This window comes from Azolla caroliniana, unplaced genomic scaffold (assembly GCF_043228905.1).
Source record: "Azolla caroliniana isolate FFs.n. ecotype wild unplaced genomic scaffold, voAzoCaro1.0.p SCAF_137, whole genome shotgun sequence".
NCBI classification, from domain to species: Eukaryota; Viridiplantae; Streptophyta; class Polypodiopsida; order Salviniales; family Salviniaceae; genus Azolla; species Azolla caroliniana.
Window position 1 is genome coordinate 18,405 of NW_028230572.1, and position 18,789 is coordinate 37,193.

Genomic DNA, 18,789 nt, shown 5'->3' on the forward strand with positions numbered 1-18,789 from the left:
CCTTGTGAGATGCAAATCACACACAAATTTGGTTGAGAATTATTTAGTGCTCGAGATTGGTAGGCGTGCATACAATTGAATTTCGTCATGGATGCCACACTAAATAATAAAAATCTATGGACGACTCCCTTAAAAACTCGTGACTTGATATAAACTATTGAATACACATAAGAGATCGAAGGAGAGATCACGATGCACAACCCATTTGGTTTAGAATTATTTTCAAGTGTACCCAACATTGATTCAATTTCTATGGAACATCAACAAACAAGAATTGCAGAAAGATACAATACTAGATAGTAATAAAAATTACCTTTAATCCTTCACGATTTCTAGATCACATACTATATCGTGAGGGATTGGTGGAGGTGTGTGTGTATAGTCTTGAATGGTACAAATTGATATTCAATTACAACGAGCATCGATTTGTTTGTATACAATGGCAACTGAAAATTGGGGCATGGGAGTTGACATGTTATGGGTACCAACAATTTTTTGTGGGGGGTTAAAGCATCATGAAAAAAAGATAAGTGATGCCAAAAGCATTCGGTGGAGGTGTGCACGACATCTCTGGTTTACAGAGCAAACATTGGTAACAAAGCTCGACGTGTGGCAACGCCTTTTTATTTTTTAACTAAAGCGCAGGTGTGACGATTTGTCTTAGATGAGAAAAAGGATGAGTGTTTTTTTTTCGGGGGGGGGGGGGGGGGGGGGGGTTGCTGGTGGTGGGTAGAACTTAGAAGATCTATCTATGGATGAGATAGATTGATATTGCTTCGAAGTGACGAACGATGATGGAGAGGGGTTGGGGTGGGTGGGTGGGTGGGTTAATGGCTAGGGAACTAGGGTAAGCGAAGTCAATGCTTTTGAAGGCTTCATCAATTGGTGAAAGGCGGACATGTGATGGGAACTGGGGTTTGGGGACGAGTTACATAGGGGGGGGGGGACCGACACCACCCGACACCAAAAGGCTCCATCAATCGGCGAAAGGCGGACATGTGATGGGATCCCGGGGTGGGATCGGGGTTGGCAATGGGTCCTGTGGTCGACCGACACCAAATACGGCGAAGAAGATGAAGAAGAAGAAGAAGAAGAAGAAGAAGAAGAAGAAGACCCATGATACCAACACCAAAGAAAGACAGAGACAGAGAGCTTCTTGGACCTTTTTTATATTTTGTCTTTTTCTTCCTCTGATCTGCTTTCTTCTTTCTTTCTTCTTTTCCTCTCTTTGTCTTTTCTTTTTTTTCTCCTTCTCTCTCTCTCTGCTTTCTTTGTCTGTGTCTGTGTCTGTGTCTGTGTCTGTGTTTGTCTTTCTCTTTCTCCGCCTCCGTGTCTGTGTTTTCTCTTTCTCTTTCTCTTTCTTTTCCTTCAATGGCTCTTCTTCCTCCTCCTCCTCCTCCTCCTCCCTTCCTCCTCCTCCCAGAAGCATCACATACGCACTCCATGAATCTGCTATAAAACCACACGGAGAAGGCGTTGAGAAAAGATCGCCGCTCGAATGCAGGAGATTCGTGCTGTCAAATCCATCCTGTACAAGGAGCGCTTTCCTTTTTGTGTTTTAATTCCAGGCGCGCAGACAGGTAAGAATCACATAACATAAATCCTGGGCTCCTTTAGCAAGAAAAGAGATTAGTAAGAACGAAAGAGGAAAGAAAACAATCATGATCGCCTGAGAGGAGAAGGCTCGGCTATGGAAAACCAAGTGATTCCTATTCTTGTCCTCACAGAGAATCTTCAGATATTCTTTGGTAATACATCCCCCCCCCCCCCCCCCCCCATTTCCTTTGCTTGATCATGTAGAAAAAGCAAGTCCCTGATGCTTTTGAGATCATGTAAAGAGGAAATACACAGGCACGCATACCCTCTCCTTGCAACGAATGATGATGATGCATCTCCTGCCGATCGACACAGGGTTTTCTGTGATATTATAAAACAGTATGAGCTTCTCTGCAGAGACCATCTTTGAACCCCCAAACAAGCTCCCCCGTCTCTCCATATCCATCGGAGGACACCGCCATCCCTATCCCCATCATTATCATCACATAGCCTTGTCCTGCATTCATCATCACGATGTCTCAGTAGCCCTCCTGACGAATGACGCCAGGGATTGTTCTGGGGATGGTCACTTCCAGTACCCATCTTCTCTCCTTGTTGTGGAAAGCGAGAAGGGAATCTGTATAAAGAGCAGCACTGCTGAAATTAACAACATCAGGAGGAAGAGCAGCAGCGTAGCCAACATTATTGTGAACGACGATGCCTTCTCATCATCATCACCATCATCATCATCATCAAAATCTTCATCATCATCATCACCATCTTCTTCTTCCTCCTCGATTCTCTGCCAGACCATAAACCCCCCTACCCTGTCCCCGCCCCCGCCCTCGCCTCCGCTACATCTGGCTACCTTGCAATCCCATCTTTGGCCCCAACTGCCACAGGAGATAGTGGAGCACATCCTCGCCTTCCTGCCCATCCACACACTCTTCCGATTCAGCACTGTATGCACATCGTGGCGCGCCCTTGTATTATCGCGCACATTCATGCAAAACCGAATCGTACTTCAAGCATCCTCCTCATTGTCATCAAGTGCCCTTCGTCATCATCACCACCGATATCATCAGAGAGCATACTTCCTCGCCCTCAATCGCTCGCGGTATCAACAACTCTCCTCTTACGAGGTCATCTCTAACAGGTGGTACACCTTCCCCTTGGGTTTCTTGCCTTCGGTCGCGTACCCTGTGTGTGCGGCCGGTGGCCTGATCTGTTTCCTCAGCCCCAATTTCGACACGGGCTATACCAGCCTCATCGTGTGTAACCCAGTGACCAGGAAATGGAAGGAGCTACCGACGATGAATCACAACAGGGTGCCATTCTTGGTGTCCATGGTGGTGGACAAGGGAAGGATGAGCTACAAGGTTCTGGTGGCGGGGGGTGTGGAGGACTCGACGAGCCTCCACCATCACCGGAGGAGCACGGAGATGTATGATTCAGCTACGGGGGCGTGGGTGGAGTGCGGGTTGTTACCTCAAGGTGAGGAGATATGCCGAAGCATAGTGGAGTACCGGGGGTACTACGTGTGCCTAACGAGGGGGCCGGGTAGTGGGCTGCTAGCATTCAATGTGGAGAGCAAAGAATGGGTGAAGATGAGGACGGGCAAGATCCCGGGGTTCTCCAAGTTCCGGCACCTGGTCGAGTGCAGCGGGAACATCTTGGTGATTGGGAAGGCCCTGCGCCGGTACGTGCTGGGCCTCTACATTTGGTGCCTTGATCCCGGGACGCTGAGGTGGCGGGAGGTGGGGCGCATGCCACGTGCCATGTGCGACCGCTTCTTCACCTCACCCTCCGAATGCTTCTACTGCACCGCGCATGGCCACCTCATCTTCTTCTGCAGGTATTACTACAACCATGGCCTGGTCTACAATACCCTGGACAACACATGGCACCAAGTCTCCGGCTGCCCGCTCCTCACACACCCTCTCCTCCTGCCCTTTGATCCTGGCTTGGATCCTGTGGATTAACAGTCACCGACAGTTCGGTTTGAACCAAACCGAACCACAAAACCGCGGCTTAACGGCTTTAACGGTTCGGTGCAGGTTCAAGTTCCGCGTGGATTGAAAAATGAAAACAAATCCCTCCTGGCTCCTCCTCCATAGGAGTGAGATGGGAAATGGGGAAAGCAAAAAAAACATACATTCATTCATCAACAATAACTACTACTGCTACTACACACAAGAAGAAATTATGATTATTACACACCAATTAATTACACACTTTCTTTAATTGTTTTTATTTTACTCAGATGAAATCAAACAGGAGAAGAGCCCCCCCTCTTCTCCCCCAATCAATCAAAAAACCCCTCATTTCTTCCTCCAAAGCTACACTAAGCTTGGGCATGTTTCCTCATGTATTATTTTTTAAATTTTTTTTTTTTACTTTTTAGCATTAAAAGAAACCATGCCCATCTTCCAAGCTTGGAAGGGCTTGGAATTTATATGATGATTTCTGTTATACACCTTCCTTATTTCCTTATACATCATTATGGATTCAAAATAAGACATATAAACTGATCATATATGATGATTGAATTTTTCAAAAGGGCTTATTGTTATGTAAATATGCATACCTGATTCTTTTCAAATATTCGTTTCCTCATCAGGCTTTCTTTTTCTTGTCCAAGCTGTTCTGGCTTAATAGTGATCCCAACGCCTTGTATGTACAAATTTGATAAGGAGTGATTTTTTCAATCAGATCATAATGAAGTTTGCTTTAGCTCACTTCTATGATTAAGTCTACTCTTCGTTCACTCTTTTATCGTGTTTGGTTGTTTCCAACCCCCCTTTTTCTTTAGGATAGGTAGATGCTGTTGAAATGACTACTCCTTTTGATACCCAATAACGTTCATGTGAACTCATACCATCATGATCTCTTTCTTGCGTCTTTCATAGTGTATTCATCGATAGGCTCATCCCATTACACCATATGGAATTCGGCTTATTTCTTTATTGTGAATTGTATGTAACTACCTTGGCCTTCTTCTCATGTTTTAGTCATGGCTAAATTAAGGGTAGGTTAAGGATACCAAGCCATGTTAGGTGGATGACAAATGACTTGTTCCAAGCATTGTCAAAGTGGAAAGGGGTCAAAAAAACTGAAGAGTAGATCAAGCATTAAGTTCAAACATGACAAGACAATTGAAGAGGAAAGAGAAGTTAATCGGATGCTAAGAAATTTAAAAGAGAAGTGGGGAAAGTTGAGCCCTCGACACTATGCTGCTTTACAACTCAATTGTATAGAAGTTTGCATTTAGATTTAAATCCAAAAAGGGCTCATAATCAGCTTACATGAGGTAATGAAGTAAAGAGATGAAAACGCCCATCATCACATGGAAAGTACTATGCTATCTAAACTTTTGCAAAAGCACAAAATAAACGAAGACACTATGAAATGTGACACAAACATAAATGATCAACACAACTTGGAAGTTGTGACACTATCGTTAGCAATTAAGTTTCTATTTTTAATCATCTAAAAATTGATTTTGGGAAAGACGTCATGGTAGATGTATGCACTAATTCTGCATTGACTTGTTACGAAGCAAGAGTTTGGGGTCTCAACTTGGTTGGAGCCCCTAAGTAAAGCAATCTCCAAGTGTATGGCATGCTAATGCATTGTACATGTGTATTAGTATAGTTGCTCACACATAATTGATGGCATTTAGGGGAATTGGTGAACAATCAAAGTCTAAGGTCTATTTGTTTCTCTTGCTAATTGATAATATCTTCAAAAGTGACCATTGAGAAATCTATTGCAAATATAGTTATGCATTCAAGAACAATGTGAATCAATTTCAAGAACTTATGTTTCAAAACCACATATTGTTGAAAAATGGCTTGGACGGAATTGCTTGTAAGTTGTACCAATTTGTTGCTCATCCATCTAGTGACTATTGGAATTATTCCCAATTCAAGATTGCATGGAGAAATTAGGGAGAGCACGACTCTTGATGAATATGAAATTATCAAGTGGTGTGTTGAAACTAGTGCAATTGATGTTGCATGATTGTGATGTAAGAGTGTGGCATCTTCTCCTATCTCCTCAACCCTTCTCCACTTCACAAGCTATACTAAACCTTTATAGGGCTTTAAAAAGGTTATGGTCACAATTTATGCTTGTGGCCTAAAAACATTTCAATTCTTCTTTTTTGCTGACTCCTATTATCAAAAAATGGTTTGGGGAGAAAATAAGCCAGATTGAATCTATAAGAAATTAACCAAATGTTTTTCTAGCATACATATATTATTTTATAGCTAATGGCATAAGAGAGGCCTATTTTGTTACATGTTGACCGATGTCCTTTGTTTGTATTATGGATATTCAAACTTGCTTTTAGGTGTACTTTATGTTTTTTATTTGATGGCATTAAGAAGCATTTAGCAAAGGAGAAATTCATAACATCCATGAGATAGATGAAATGACTTATCTTGAGGCGGTTGGATAATGTTGAAGAAATCGGGTTTGATCACTATAAACAATATGTGAGAACAAGCATTAGCATTTATGCGGGATTGATCTTTTATTCACGACATGCACTTCATTAGTGAGATTCTTGTTTCTTATAAGGTGTCATTAGATTGTTATTAACAATGACATTGTTTGGTTATGTTTTGAGTCCCACATGATGGCTAAATATCAATCATCATATTCCAAAAGTACGATTATGACCCAAGTATAAAGCATATGATTTCCCACCACAAAGTAATCAGGTGCTATCTGAGACTGTGTTGGAACAATATTCCTATCTCTTGCTTCTATTCTATGAAGCATCCTCAACAATTTTGGAGTGACCACTTTGTGACCAAATATTGTGACGTCATTGACCCTACCACAGATTATTTCCATTGGCTTTTAGGTTAACCAATGGAGGATTTGGTGTCTTCTCTTGTTCTATAATTAGACACATGTTCCTCTTATTCTACTATCGCTTCAGAGCAACAATCTCGATGAATCATAAGTGAAGAAAACACAACCCACTTTCCTTTCCACTTTAAAGCAACAATCTCTTCATTTTGGAAATTGCTGAACAACATATGGAAGAAGAAAGCTCTTGATTTGGAAATGGGAAAAGAGCATGGAAGAAGAAATTTCCAGTTCAAAAGCAATGAAGAACCTCTTCATTTTGGCAAACGGAGAAAAGGGGGCTTTTCTTGGGAGAAGAATACGTACACCCTAGGGAGAGAGTTGCTGGACCATCATTCCAAGATGAATGGCTGCAAAACATGGTCATGACAACGAATCTGGGAGGCAAGACGTGTGTCGAAAAGGCTATCATAGGTCGAAGGGGAGCATTGGGGGATTGACAATGTGTGTTTTGGGAGCACCCATCCCCCCTCCCCCCCAAAATCCTTCTCCTTTTCTCTAGCAGGCGGTGGTGTTGACGAGCCCGTGTAATTCATACACTAATTAGCAATACCAACGATGATACGATCCCGAGTTATCGAAGATGTAACCACATGAATGAATGAATGAATGAAATGAATGAATACATACATAATATAAGCACAAGGATATATCTTCTTCCTTCTTCTTTTTAGTTCTCTCCATATCACACACACACACACACACACACACACACACACTCTCAGAGACAGAGACAGAGACAGAGACAGAAAACACAGAAACTGAGGGAGCTCCCGTCTCTCAGCTGCTGCTCTCTGCACGACCCCCTCCTCCATCTCTTCCACGCATCGAGTAATCAATCGTACTTGGAATAATAAACCCTTGTCTGCAGGATTCGCATCTCCCGGGTCCCCCCTTCCCCCTTCCCATCTTTGTTCCCCCCTTTTACTTCCCCTGCCTACAAGTGTGGCGCGCCTGCCGCCATCATTGCTGCTGCCATCTAATGCACATAGGTAAGCGAATTGCGTGAAGAATCAAATCTCTCTACCCTCTCTTTCTCTTTCCTGACAAGAAAATGTTCATGCCACTTAGTCACCTGCTGGCTTATGGTCAGGGTGGATGCACATACATATATGCATTTGTTTATATAGATCTTTCGTTTTTTGTTTTTCTCTCCGTAGTACCTCTCCAAAGAGAAGAGAACAGATTTAGACGAGAAAGATGCACAAGAACAAGCTGCAAGAGCTAGCTCAACGGAGGGGGCTGAACTTGCCCTCATATTCGTGCGTGCGCCAGGGTCCTGACCACGGCCCTCGCTTCCGGGCCACTGTATCCTTCAATGGTGAATCTTTCGAGAGCCCACATTTCTACAGCAGCCTAAGGCAAGCAGAACATGCAGCTGCTGAGGTTGCCATCAATGTCTTGTCCAACACCGAAGGTCCCAACCAATCCCTCACCACACAAATTCTGGTATGATATATGCCCACCTGTACATACATCACATCATCTTTTCTATATTTTCTTTTCTTAATAATAAATTTATTTAATCTTCTATTAGGATGAGACAGGTGTTTGCAAGAACATACTGCAAGAAACAGCCCAAAAGGCAGGGATTAAGCTGCCTGTCTACTCTGTTGAGAGGTATGGTCCAGGGCATATGCCTGCCTTTGTGTCCATGGTGGAGCTGGCAGGGATGAGCTTTGCTGGGGAGCCTGCAAAAAGCAAGAAACAGGCTGAGAAGAATGCTGCCATGGTAGCTTGGGCCTCTTTGAAGCAACGTGAGTAAAACAAACTTTTCTTGCTGTGCGAAATAAAATCACAGTCTTCTTTCTATCTTCTTAGAATGTACTAAATCGAATTCTCTTAAGAAACACAACACAACATAAATACTGATATCTGTTTAATGTGTGTTCTTAATATCTGTATTTATGTTTGAATTTCACAAGTTTAACAATTTTGAAATTCCAATACATATATCTCTGCCATGTGAGAAAAGCTGTTAATAGCAACAACGGAACAGTTAGAACAAAATAGACACAGCCAAGCTGTGAGAAGGCTGTTATACAGCAGTAGAAAAAATGGTTGCAAAGAGTAGAGCTTGTTATTAAGTAGCAGCAAAAGTAAATGTCTTTACAAAAGAGGCTGGTAAAGCCGATTTATACAAAATTGGGGAAAGTGGGTGAAATTGTTGTTTGGTAGTGAAGTGACGCTTGTACTACCAAACAAGTGCAATAAACTAGGACTAAGAGGGAATATCTTGGAAAAAGTGGAAGAGAGAAAAAGCATTTAAAGCGTTGCAGATTCTAGACAAAGAAGGCATTTAAAGAGTTGTAGATTCTAGAGAGAAGAATCTAGGAAGAGAGAGAATTTAGAACAGAGATAATAAAGATGAAAGAGAGTGCAGGTTTGGAGTTGCCACCCTCCAACACCTCCTCTCAGCTCTAGAATGGCGGTCCAACATTGAGTCGACCGAGGAGCTGATCAATGGCTTTCCTTGGAAGTGGCTTAGTAAATAAATTAGCCACATTTTCTTGAGTAGGGCAATATGCCAAGTTGATGACTTGTGATTTCACTAATTCACGAACAAAATGGTAGTGCACTTCGATATGTTTTGTTCTACCATGAAATGCTGAGCTATGTGTCGGTGAAAACTGCAATAGAAGAGTCACTTCCAATGTGAGAAAACAATTGCATTACCATAGCAACTCACAGCAAGTATCCAAGGAGGCGCGATATTCAGCTTCTGTCGATGAAGTAAAAACTGAGTTTTGCTTCTTCGATTTCCAAGAAATCAAGCCTAAACCTAACATAAAACAATAGCCAAAGGTGGACCTTCTAGAATCAATATCACCAGCCCAATCAGCATTTGAGTAGCAAACAAGCTCAATGCTGCCTCTAAAAGACAGACCATAGTCGAGTGTGTTGGCCAAATACCGAAGAACTCGAATGGTTGCTTGCCAATGACTTTGTCTTGGAGCATTTGAGAATTGGCTGAGAATACTCACGCTATAGGACAAATCAGGCCTGGTGTAAGTTAAGTGAAGAAGGGACCCAATTAACCTTCTATATTTCGTGATATCTTCAAATATGGGAGAATTGTCTTCACGAGATAGCTTTGAGTTTGGATCCATTGGACAGGAGAGTGGCCTGCAATTTGACATGCTATAGGTCTCAAGGAGCTGCCTGAGATACCATGACATCCATTTGAAAAATGGGCCATTTGTTATGAGTAGCAAGTGCAAGCGCACATGGAATAGAGGTGTACCTTGTTGTTGGAGCAAAATTTTCCTCGTAATACACTCCGTTGACTTGTGAGTAGCCGTGTGCAACTAAACGTGCCTTGTGCTTATCCAAAGTACCATCAACATGGTACTTGGACTTGAAAATCCATTTCAGTCCAATGACTTGTCGATGTTGAGGCCGTGGAACTAGCTCCCATTTATGATTTCGCTCAATGGAATCAAGTTCAACTTCCATTGTTGGTTTCCACTTTGGAAGAACAAGGGCCTCTTTTGTTGTTGTGGGTTCTTGTGATTGCACAACAGTGCACAGTAAGGCAAAGTTGCATGAGTGAAGAGGCCGTTGTGACTTACATGTTCTTTTCTTGTTGGTTGGAGGACCAAATGTATACTCATGAAGTTCAACATCGGAGAGATGAGAATCACGAATGGTGGCTTGAAACCACTTGGGAAGTGGTGGAAGCTGGTTTGTAGAGGGAGGGGAAACAAGTGGACTGGTTTGAATTGTTGGCGAAGTTAGAGATTGAGTAGGAGGAGATGGGGGGCTTGAAGGTGAGACATGTTCGTTTAAAATAGGAGATTCCGGAGGAGCTAGGATTTCAACCGTGAACTCAGGTAAAATCCTAGAGTCATCTGGCTGAGAATCCACAAAATGAACATCCCTAGAGATGACTAGGGACTTTGATTCTAAATCCCGTAACCTGTAGGCTTTAGATTGTGTGTTGTAACTAAGAAATTTGCATTTCTTGGTTTTGGACTCAAATTTAGTCCTTTTATGATCTGAAATGTGAACATAAGCATCACAACCAAATACTTTAAAATGAGTTACTGAGGGATTTACACCTGTAAATGCTTCTGTAGGGGTCATTGCAACAACTGCTTTTGTTGGGCAGTAGTTGATGATGTAGACTGCTGTGTTGACAGCTTCACCCCAAAACGAGAGAGGAAGATCAGATTGAGATAGCATTGTACGAGCCATCTCTTGGACTGTCCGGTTCTTCCTTTCCACAACTCCATTTTGTTGAGGATTATTGGGTGTAGAATTGGCGAGCAATGCCTCGTTGAGAACAGAAATGGTGGAAAGCTTCGGAGGTAAACTCTCCACCATTGTCCGACCTGATCTTTCAAAATTGCTTTGATGTATTATTCTCCACAAGAGCTACCCATTCTTGAAATTTTGTGAAGGCTTCAGATTTTTGTACAAGAAAATAAACCCAAACCTTGCGGGAGAAATCATCAATGATGAGCATAAAGTAGCGTGCACCACAAAGAGTAGTGGGTTTCATGGGACCACAAAGATCCATGTGCACTAACTCCAAGATAGATGTTGCATGGTGAGTGGATTCATGAGGGAAAGGCTCTCGATGTTGCTTGCGATGAAGACAAGCAACACATGGGGTATTGGGAGTTTTGAAAATAGGAAGACCCTCAACTAGTTGTGAAGAGGAGAGCTTTTGTATAGAATCGTAGTTGAGGTGACCAAACCTAGCATGCCACAACGTGTGATCTTCTTGTGCCACCAAGGCATGAGAACCTTGAAGAAGATGGAGAAGATGAGATTTAGATTTTTCCAAGGGGCTATGGGAGCTTTTTAGGCGATATAAACCCCCTTCTTGTGTGCCACTAGCTACAATTTGTAGGTTGTTGGTGTCAATGACTTCCAAAACTGAGCTATCAAAGTAGACTCCATAAGCTTGCTTAGTGATTCGGTAGACTGAAAGTAGGTTGGCAGAGATGTGAGGCACATGTAGCACATCTTGAAGAATGGCAGGTTTGTCATTTGAAGAAGTGTTAAGAAACACATTACTCACACACGGAGCCTCAATGCTTGAGGCATCTTCTATGGAGATTTGGGAGGAGCTAGGCCTCACATCATGCAAAATGGATTTGTCATAAGTCATGTGTGTAGTGGCACCACTGTCTACTAACCACTCATCAATGGTTGAGGTAGTTGTTCCAGACAAATGTGAAGAATGTTCCTCAATGCCAAGGAAAACCGTTTCTTTGGCTGAGTGGACCGAGTTTGATTTTGGTGTAGGTTGACTTTTGGTTGAAGAAGATTTCTTGGCATTGTTCCTTTCCTTTTCTGACAGTTGGGCTGAATGTGACCTTTGTAGCCACAATAATGACAGGTAAGCTCCTTGTAGGTTGGGTTGTTTGGTGGTCTTGGATTGGGTTTGTTGTAGGAATTACCATTTTGCTTCCACTTGCCTTTACTTTTCGCATGTAGAAGCATGTCATTGGAAGTTTGAGCACTTTTCTTCCTTGTTGCCCTGTCTTGTAGCAGGCCAAGAAATGTATTCATATCAGGTGTGTTGGGAAGAAGAGAAATTGTGTCACAAAAGGCTGAGAATGACTCAGGGAACTTTATCATTAGACGATGCACAAACTCAACTTCGGTTGACTTGCTTCACAAGGAAATTAATTCCTGTTACGTGATTTGATCCATGATGTTTGGAGTGTCATGAATCTTGAGATTTGCTAGTTGGCTCTCAACAACTATCATTTGAGCATGATTAGCTCTATGATACCTGGTTTTGATGGCTGCCCATAGTTCATTGGCTGTCTCTTCATCCGTGTCTTGAAATTGATGAGCGATGCTCGGTTTAATATTAAACATGAGGAAAGCATGAGCACGAGAATCCTTATCGAGCCAAGCTTCAATCTCAGATTTAGATGAGCCAGCAACTGATTTGGGTGAAGAAGATGAAGTTACCGGTGGTTTCTTCTCACTACCATTGACTACATTCCATAGACGATGGTACTGTAGCAAGGTCTTTATCTGCAGTTCCCAATCCAAGTAATTGTTCCTATCCAAGATGGATTCTTTGGGGAGTTGGGGAATGGTTGATGAAACAATGGTGGCAAGTGAGGCCATGGATATCGTCCTCTTGAGCTACAACTGGACAATTTACAGCAGCTGTAAGTAGATGTGCAGGGTCTTTCTGCTTCTCCCTAGATGCTAGGTGAGGCTCAAATGAGTGGAAAAGAAAACAGAAGAACCTCCTTTGTAGGTTGGGATGGTGGCTGCTAAGAGAACCTCCTCTAGAGGATTGGGAGGGAGGGATAAAAGAAGATTGGTTTGTGTGCTCTTTGGCAAAAAAATCAGGCTGAGGATATGGAGAACTCACTGCTCTGATACCATGTGAGAAAAGCTGTTAATAGCAGCAGCGGAACAGTTAGAACAAAATAGACACAACCAAGCTGTGAGAAGGCTGTTATACAGCAGTAGAAAAAATGGTTGCAAAGAGTAGAGACAGCCAAAGAATAGAGCTTGTTATTAAGTAGTAGCAAAAGTAAAAGTCTTTACAAAAGAGGCTGGTAAAGCCTATTTATACAAAATTGGAGAAAGTGGGTGAAATTTTTGTTTGGTAGTTAAGTGACTCATGTACTACCAAACAAGTGCAATAAACTAGGAATAAGAGGGAATATCTTGGAAAAAGTGGAAGAGAGAAAAATCATTTAAAGCGTTGCAGATTCTAGACAGAGAAGGCATTTAAAGAGTTGCAGATTCTAGAGAGAGAAGAATCTAGGAAGAGAGAATTTAGAACAGAGATAATAAAGATGAAGGAGAGTGCAGGTCTGGGGTTGCCACCCTCCAACATGGCATTGGATTATACAAACTTATTAATATTGGGGTGAATATTAGGATATAATATACTTTGTGCATCACATTTGTGGGTTTTGCATTTACATACCTTATGCACTTTGGATGGAGACAGACAGGAGAAGTGGGAATGCCATCACTATATATTTAGCATTACCTCGTGCTTGGAAACTGTGTTGCATTGCAAAAAAGAAAAGATTTTTTCTAACCAATATTGTTTTTTACTGCAATATTCATCAGCCAAAATAGGAAATGGTGAAGATAGATTGAATTTTGTAGTAAAGTTTGCACTAAAGACATTTTAAGTATGAACTATAGACCAAAGAAATTGCAATTCAGAAAGAAACAAAATAGGAGATGTTCTCTGTTTCTATTCCGTTGCTGTTCTCCATGGTTATGCATAGAGATGATTGTACTTAGGAAAGAGGGTTAATAAGACATAAGAAAGTTACACAGGAAGAGGTAGAAGAAAGCTATAATGCAAACAATATGTATAGGTGTTAGGATAGCTGTTACGTGATGGCAAAAATAGAGTTTCCAGCCCCCAAGAAATCAGCACTTCATTATATAGGCAGGTAGTTTAAAATCTGGAATTTAAAATACAAAACTTAAAACACTAACATTAAAACATTTAATAGGAATCATATCCAGAAAAATACAATAAATCATAAAGCGTAATACACCAGATATTAATTAGTATATAATATAAGCATACCGGTACTGAAATAGAAGTACCATGCATGTTTCTGAAGATTCAAGGAGTTCAGGATCCAGAATGCATAAATATAAAATATGAGGTATCTATAATAATTAATAGCCATATATGTCTGAGACTGTAGGCATTATACGTGAATTCTTCATCACTTTTCAAGTGAGACTTCATTGAAAACAAACAGCAAGAAAAGAAAATGAAACTGATAGGTAACCTCAGACAAACAACAGATAAAAACATTGGGTAAAGGATGCTAAAGGAGCTGTGGGCAGCAAAACAAGATAAAATTTAAGGCACATTTAGATATGTATTGGTTCCCCACCAAAATTATCAAAAAGATTCAAAACACATACAAAACTTGGAAAAAAACCTTCACTAACAGCATCTGGAAAAGACATCCAGGCTTTTTTGGGTTGCAAGATACATCCATTGGTTGCAACTGTGCCTACAAGATTGAGTTCTGAGGTAACAAATGATAGTTGAAGGCCTACACGGTTAATATTGCAATGAATCTCCACAGTTTATTTGTGGTGTTCTCCTAATACCAACATGCTCCATGTCTAAGGTTCAAAGTGATCGTCTTTAACATTTATTCTGTCCCTATACAGCTTGTATGATTTGAAAACGCTAGTCCCTACCATTGGACATGTCAAAAAACAACTCAAATATAAAGGATTGATAGCCATCACATTCAGCAGATCTGGAATTTAAAATTTTCAAACAATTAAGTCTTAAACAGTCCAGGAAACATACAGTGATTGATAAACATCTCAGAGACTCCACATTTCTTTTTATAAATAAAGGATGAGGTTTGCAAAGATTATTCCATTATTCAAAAACTATTATTAAAACTACGAAGGTCTATTTTACTATTAATTCAGGTGTCAGGAACTTCCTCACGATATTGTTAGTGAACAGGTCCCCAAGTTTTTTGACCATTCACATTTTTACTGTGTTGCCATGAAAATCAATATTTTTTGTGTAGGAAGGGTTCAATTCAAGAAGGGACTTATTCAAAAAATACATTCTAATATACTTGCACTCCTCCAAGATTTCTGATCAGGAAGAATTCGGATCCATTGGATTGTATTTGAGATTAGCAAGCACATGTGGAAGCTTGTTAATGCTTCATCTAAACTCGAGATTTTCATCTTGAAACTCCTTGTAAAACATATTATTAGGAGGAAATGTGATGGACACAGGAATTTGAATGATAATAATAATGTTATATCCAGTGCCCAGAAAGTTCTAATCTCCTTTGGTTTTTGACAAGGTTCTAACCTTTGATTTCATATTGACATTATTTACTTTCAGAAGGTTCTAAGTTCCAATGTCCTCATAAGCATCATAAATAACCTAGAACATGAAGGAGAAGTTGGAACAAATGTTACATTTACATTTGCCGCAATATTGAAAATGTCTTTTAATGACTTTTAAAATGCAATTTAAAGTCTTGGCGGACACTTGTGTACCAAGCGCACACATGTCAGTGATGGATATTAAATTAACCCAGGGATATTTCTTGAGCACATTTTCTAACTCGTGCTCTGGCCAGGTACCTATCCCAGTGGGTTACCTTGATAGCCGCAAATATAAGTAGAATTTCTTCTCTTATCTACATAGATTTTCTATCTGGTCGACTATAAGGCTCACACAAGACAATCATACTCATAATATGGGACTTGCACTAAATTAAAGGACATCCTAATTGCTGGGGTGATCACATTTCAGCCACTGAGAAGAATTATATTTGAGTGATCTCTAAATATTTAGACAAGTGACCTTTATTGCCAAAGTTTGGATTTGAAGCATCCGTATGAAGGTAACATAATGTATGTGATTCAAATATAGATATTGTTCTTTATTGGATGTGTTTGTTTAAATGATCTTAGAAGCAACCTTATTCTTTCTGATAAATGCAGTGTTCCTCTACCTACAAGCGGAAGATACTATGTATTATTTTGGTATTTTTTATGGTTTTTATTTGCAAATATTTTTGTATGGAATGGTTCTGGCACAATTTCCTATTCATAGTATCCTCATTCAATTCCTCTTCCTTTTTCACATATAGATGTTTGTAGATGGATATTGTAATTTATAATTTTATACAGAGCAATTATGTTCTCTTCTTCAGTAGTAAAGCTGACGATTGTGCTTTTTGATTTAATGTTCCTCTGTGGAGGTACTTGCAAAATGACATTTTTGTATTATTCCTCATATGTATGAAATAGCATATGGGGATTTGTAATATTTTACATCACAACATTTATGACATTCTGATTGTCATAGATGTTGATGACATTGTTGCACATACCGGTATCTCATTATGCGAATATAGTGATGGTGTCTGAAGTTGAAAAGTTTTATCATGCAGTTGTGCAGGGTCCCAAATCATCAGAGCAGGATTTATCAGATACAAATGAAGAACAGTTACAGAAACTCATTGCACAGGCTTTACTGAATGCTCAAAAGGACAGTGATGCACAGATATCACAACCACTACCACCACCATCACAATCTCGGACTGAGATCCCCAGGGCCGAAACAAAACAACGTGTTCGAATAATTCCTCTGTTACAAAATTCTGAAAAAGGAACGGGCCATTCAAATGATTGTCTGAATGAAAATAAGGGGTCATATGGTCATGCTTTTGATCGTCAGAACATAATGAGCCGTGAGAAATCATGTGCAGCTAGCGGATGGGTTGTGAACCAGCCAAGTGGAATGGTTAGTCAAGTACCATTACAAATCCATGGAATGCCCTTGGTTCTAGGGCCAGAGTCCCATGTTACAGTTTTCTCAACGAATCAAATGCAGCGTGACTATGAACAAAACAACTGGTTCCAAGCATGTCCATCTACAGTCATGCTAGTTAATAACGGTAATGATCTTAATGTATCAGACACAGGCTTCCCCTTTGTGCCCACAGCATATAACCAGATGATTGTGGCCCCTGGGAACCACCATTGGATGGGTATGCTACCCCCTGCACCTCAGGTTAATCCTCATCCTCCAACATTCAAACCCGCCTTGTCATTGGCTCCACGAGTACGTGTTCGTCGAGCAGTGCCTGTTTGCTCTGCACCACCACCACTTCCTGAAGAGGACATCACTGAGACAAAAGAAGCAGCATCACTACAGGCTCTAAATCAGCTCAGACTTTGAATACCCAGCGTATCAAATACTTTAGGCCGAACATTCAAAGCAGGACATTTTTTGTGGACACCATCATGGGACTAAAACAGTTAAAAGCCGAACAAGTTTAGCAGTTTTTGGACATGACACGTACGTTATGAAGGATTCTACACAGCTCAGCCATAATGTGTGGTTGAAGGTTTTACAATGGCATGAGGATTATTGCTAGAACTGTATATGTTACTGACACTCTCTGAGAATAAAATCTCGCAATGTATGTAAAAGCGCTTTTTTCTTTTAATATAAATGGTTATGGGCGTAAGTTTTTGCAAGGCTACTAATTTATTTTGGAGATCTCATCATAAGTAAACCACCTAAGAACATGTTAAAAGAAAGAAAAATGAGTGCATTGTATTATTTGTATCCTTCCCTTGTCTTTGAATTGGGCAATTCAAAAATTCTTTTATAGACAAAAAGAAATTAGTCAGATGAGGTTTAGGATTTCACTATTAGCACTTAATGACATATAATAAATGAGGTTTATTGCTTATCATGTATAACTTTAATAGCAGCTGAAATATATCCCATATATTGGAGGAAATGAGAAATCATGATAATGGATTGTGTTCTATGTTTTATCGAATCAGTAAATGAGGTGATTCAAAATTTCTCTTACAGATGAAAAGAAATTAATCAGATGAGGTTTAGGCTTTCCCTATTAACACATCATAGCATATTATTGAATAAGGTTTATTGCTTATCCGCATTGATATTTACCATGTAATGAATGAAATGAGAATGCACGATAATGAATCATGTTTTATGCTTTTGTGATCCAATTTTGGCAATGATTGCTGTTTTCGGAAATTTTGATGCCTTTATCACTACTCAAACAGGTTTGAAACTGAAATATCATCTGTTTTTATGTGCTGAGATGAAAATCACTACTCTTAAGACTTGTCGATAAGGAAACTAGTCCCTATGCACTATGTTGTGTGCAGTGGAAAAACTGGGTATTTCTGAGGTCGCCATTACTCTTTACGATGGTCAATAAATTTATGTTCATTATACACTGTTTGTTTATAGTTCTGATTCTATAACCATTTTATAGTTCTGATCGAATCAATTTACTGTATGCAATAAATGCCTCCATAAAGAGCAAGAAACATCCACTTTCAAGATAATGAGTAAATGTAATTATTTCTATCTAAAACAATTTAACAATATTGTATGTCATACTTCTATGTTTAATGCTATTCACTTTTGATTGTACAACATGGCTCTGTAAAGAGCAAGAAACACTACCTTTAAGATAATATAAGTAAATTTAATAACTTTCATCTGAAATAATATTTCTACATTCGGTGTTATTCATTTTAATGGTAAAACATGGCTCTGTAAAATGCAATAAACATCCATCTTCAAGGTTATATAAATAAATTTAACAAATTCAATCTGAAATAATATCATGTATGCCATACTTCAAGGTCAAGCTTGAATAACATAAAGGTATACACTACAAGCAAAATGACTAGAGAATGGGGATTCTCTACACGAGTTTATGTACAGTTGTTAGACCTGAAAAACTTTCATATGTAAGCTTGTCTAATATGTATCTTGTGATCGAATTTCACTCGAATAATCTGTCAAATCTAGTTATGAATTTCATTCCCTATTTGAAAGTACAAACACAATGTCTT

The 18,789-nt window shown here is 40.0% G+C and overlaps 2 protein-coding genes across 2 annotated transcripts; both read left to right on the forward strand.

Annotated features, from left to right (window-relative positions):
* The first annotated feature begins 1,911 nt into the window (after window positions 1-1,911).
* On the forward strand, window positions 1,912-4,029 carry LOC147849058 (F-box/kelch-repeat protein At5g15710-like). The gene has a single exon (XM_087337827.1). It carries the CDS (start codon window positions 1,938-1,940, stop codon window positions 3,516-3,518), a length of 1,581 nt encoding a protein of 526 aa, XP_087193953.1. The 5' UTR covers window positions 1,912-1,937; the 3' UTR covers window positions 3,519-4,029.
* Window positions 4,030-7,577: 3,548 nt separating this feature from the next.
* On the forward strand, window positions 7,578-17,411 carry LOC147849059 (double-stranded RNA-binding protein 6-like). The gene is made up of 3 exons (XM_087337828.1): window positions 7,578-7,866; window positions 7,955-8,174; window positions 16,329-17,411. The coding sequence occupies exons 1-3, from the start codon at window positions 7,618-7,620 to the stop codon at window positions 17,117-17,119; spliced, it is 1,260 nt and encodes a 419-aa protein (XP_087193954.1). The 5' UTR covers window positions 7,578-7,617; the 3' UTR covers window positions 17,120-17,411.
* Window positions 17,412-18,789: the final 1,378 nt, after the last annotated feature.

What these genes read in the sequence shown, in the direction of transcription:
- LOC147849058 (XM_087337827.1), top strand. Translation starts at nt 1,938, where the DNA reads ATGAGCTTCTCTGCAGAGACCATCTTTGAACCCCCAAACAAGCTCCCC.
- LOC147849059 (XM_087337828.1), top strand. Translation starts at nt 7,618, where the DNA reads ATGCACAAGAACAAGCTGCAAGAGCTAGCTCAACGGAGGGGGCTGAAC. An exon ending in CCCTCACCACACAAATTCTG is followed by an intron (nt 7,867 to 7,954) that starts GTATGATATATG and finishes ATCTTCTATTAG; the next exon opens with GATGAGACAGGTGTTTGCAA. An exon ending in TTGGGCCTCTTTGAAGCAAC is followed by an intron (nt 8,175 to 16,328) that starts GTGAGTAAAACA and finishes TTTATCATGCAG; the next exon opens with TTGTGCAGGGTCCCAAATCA.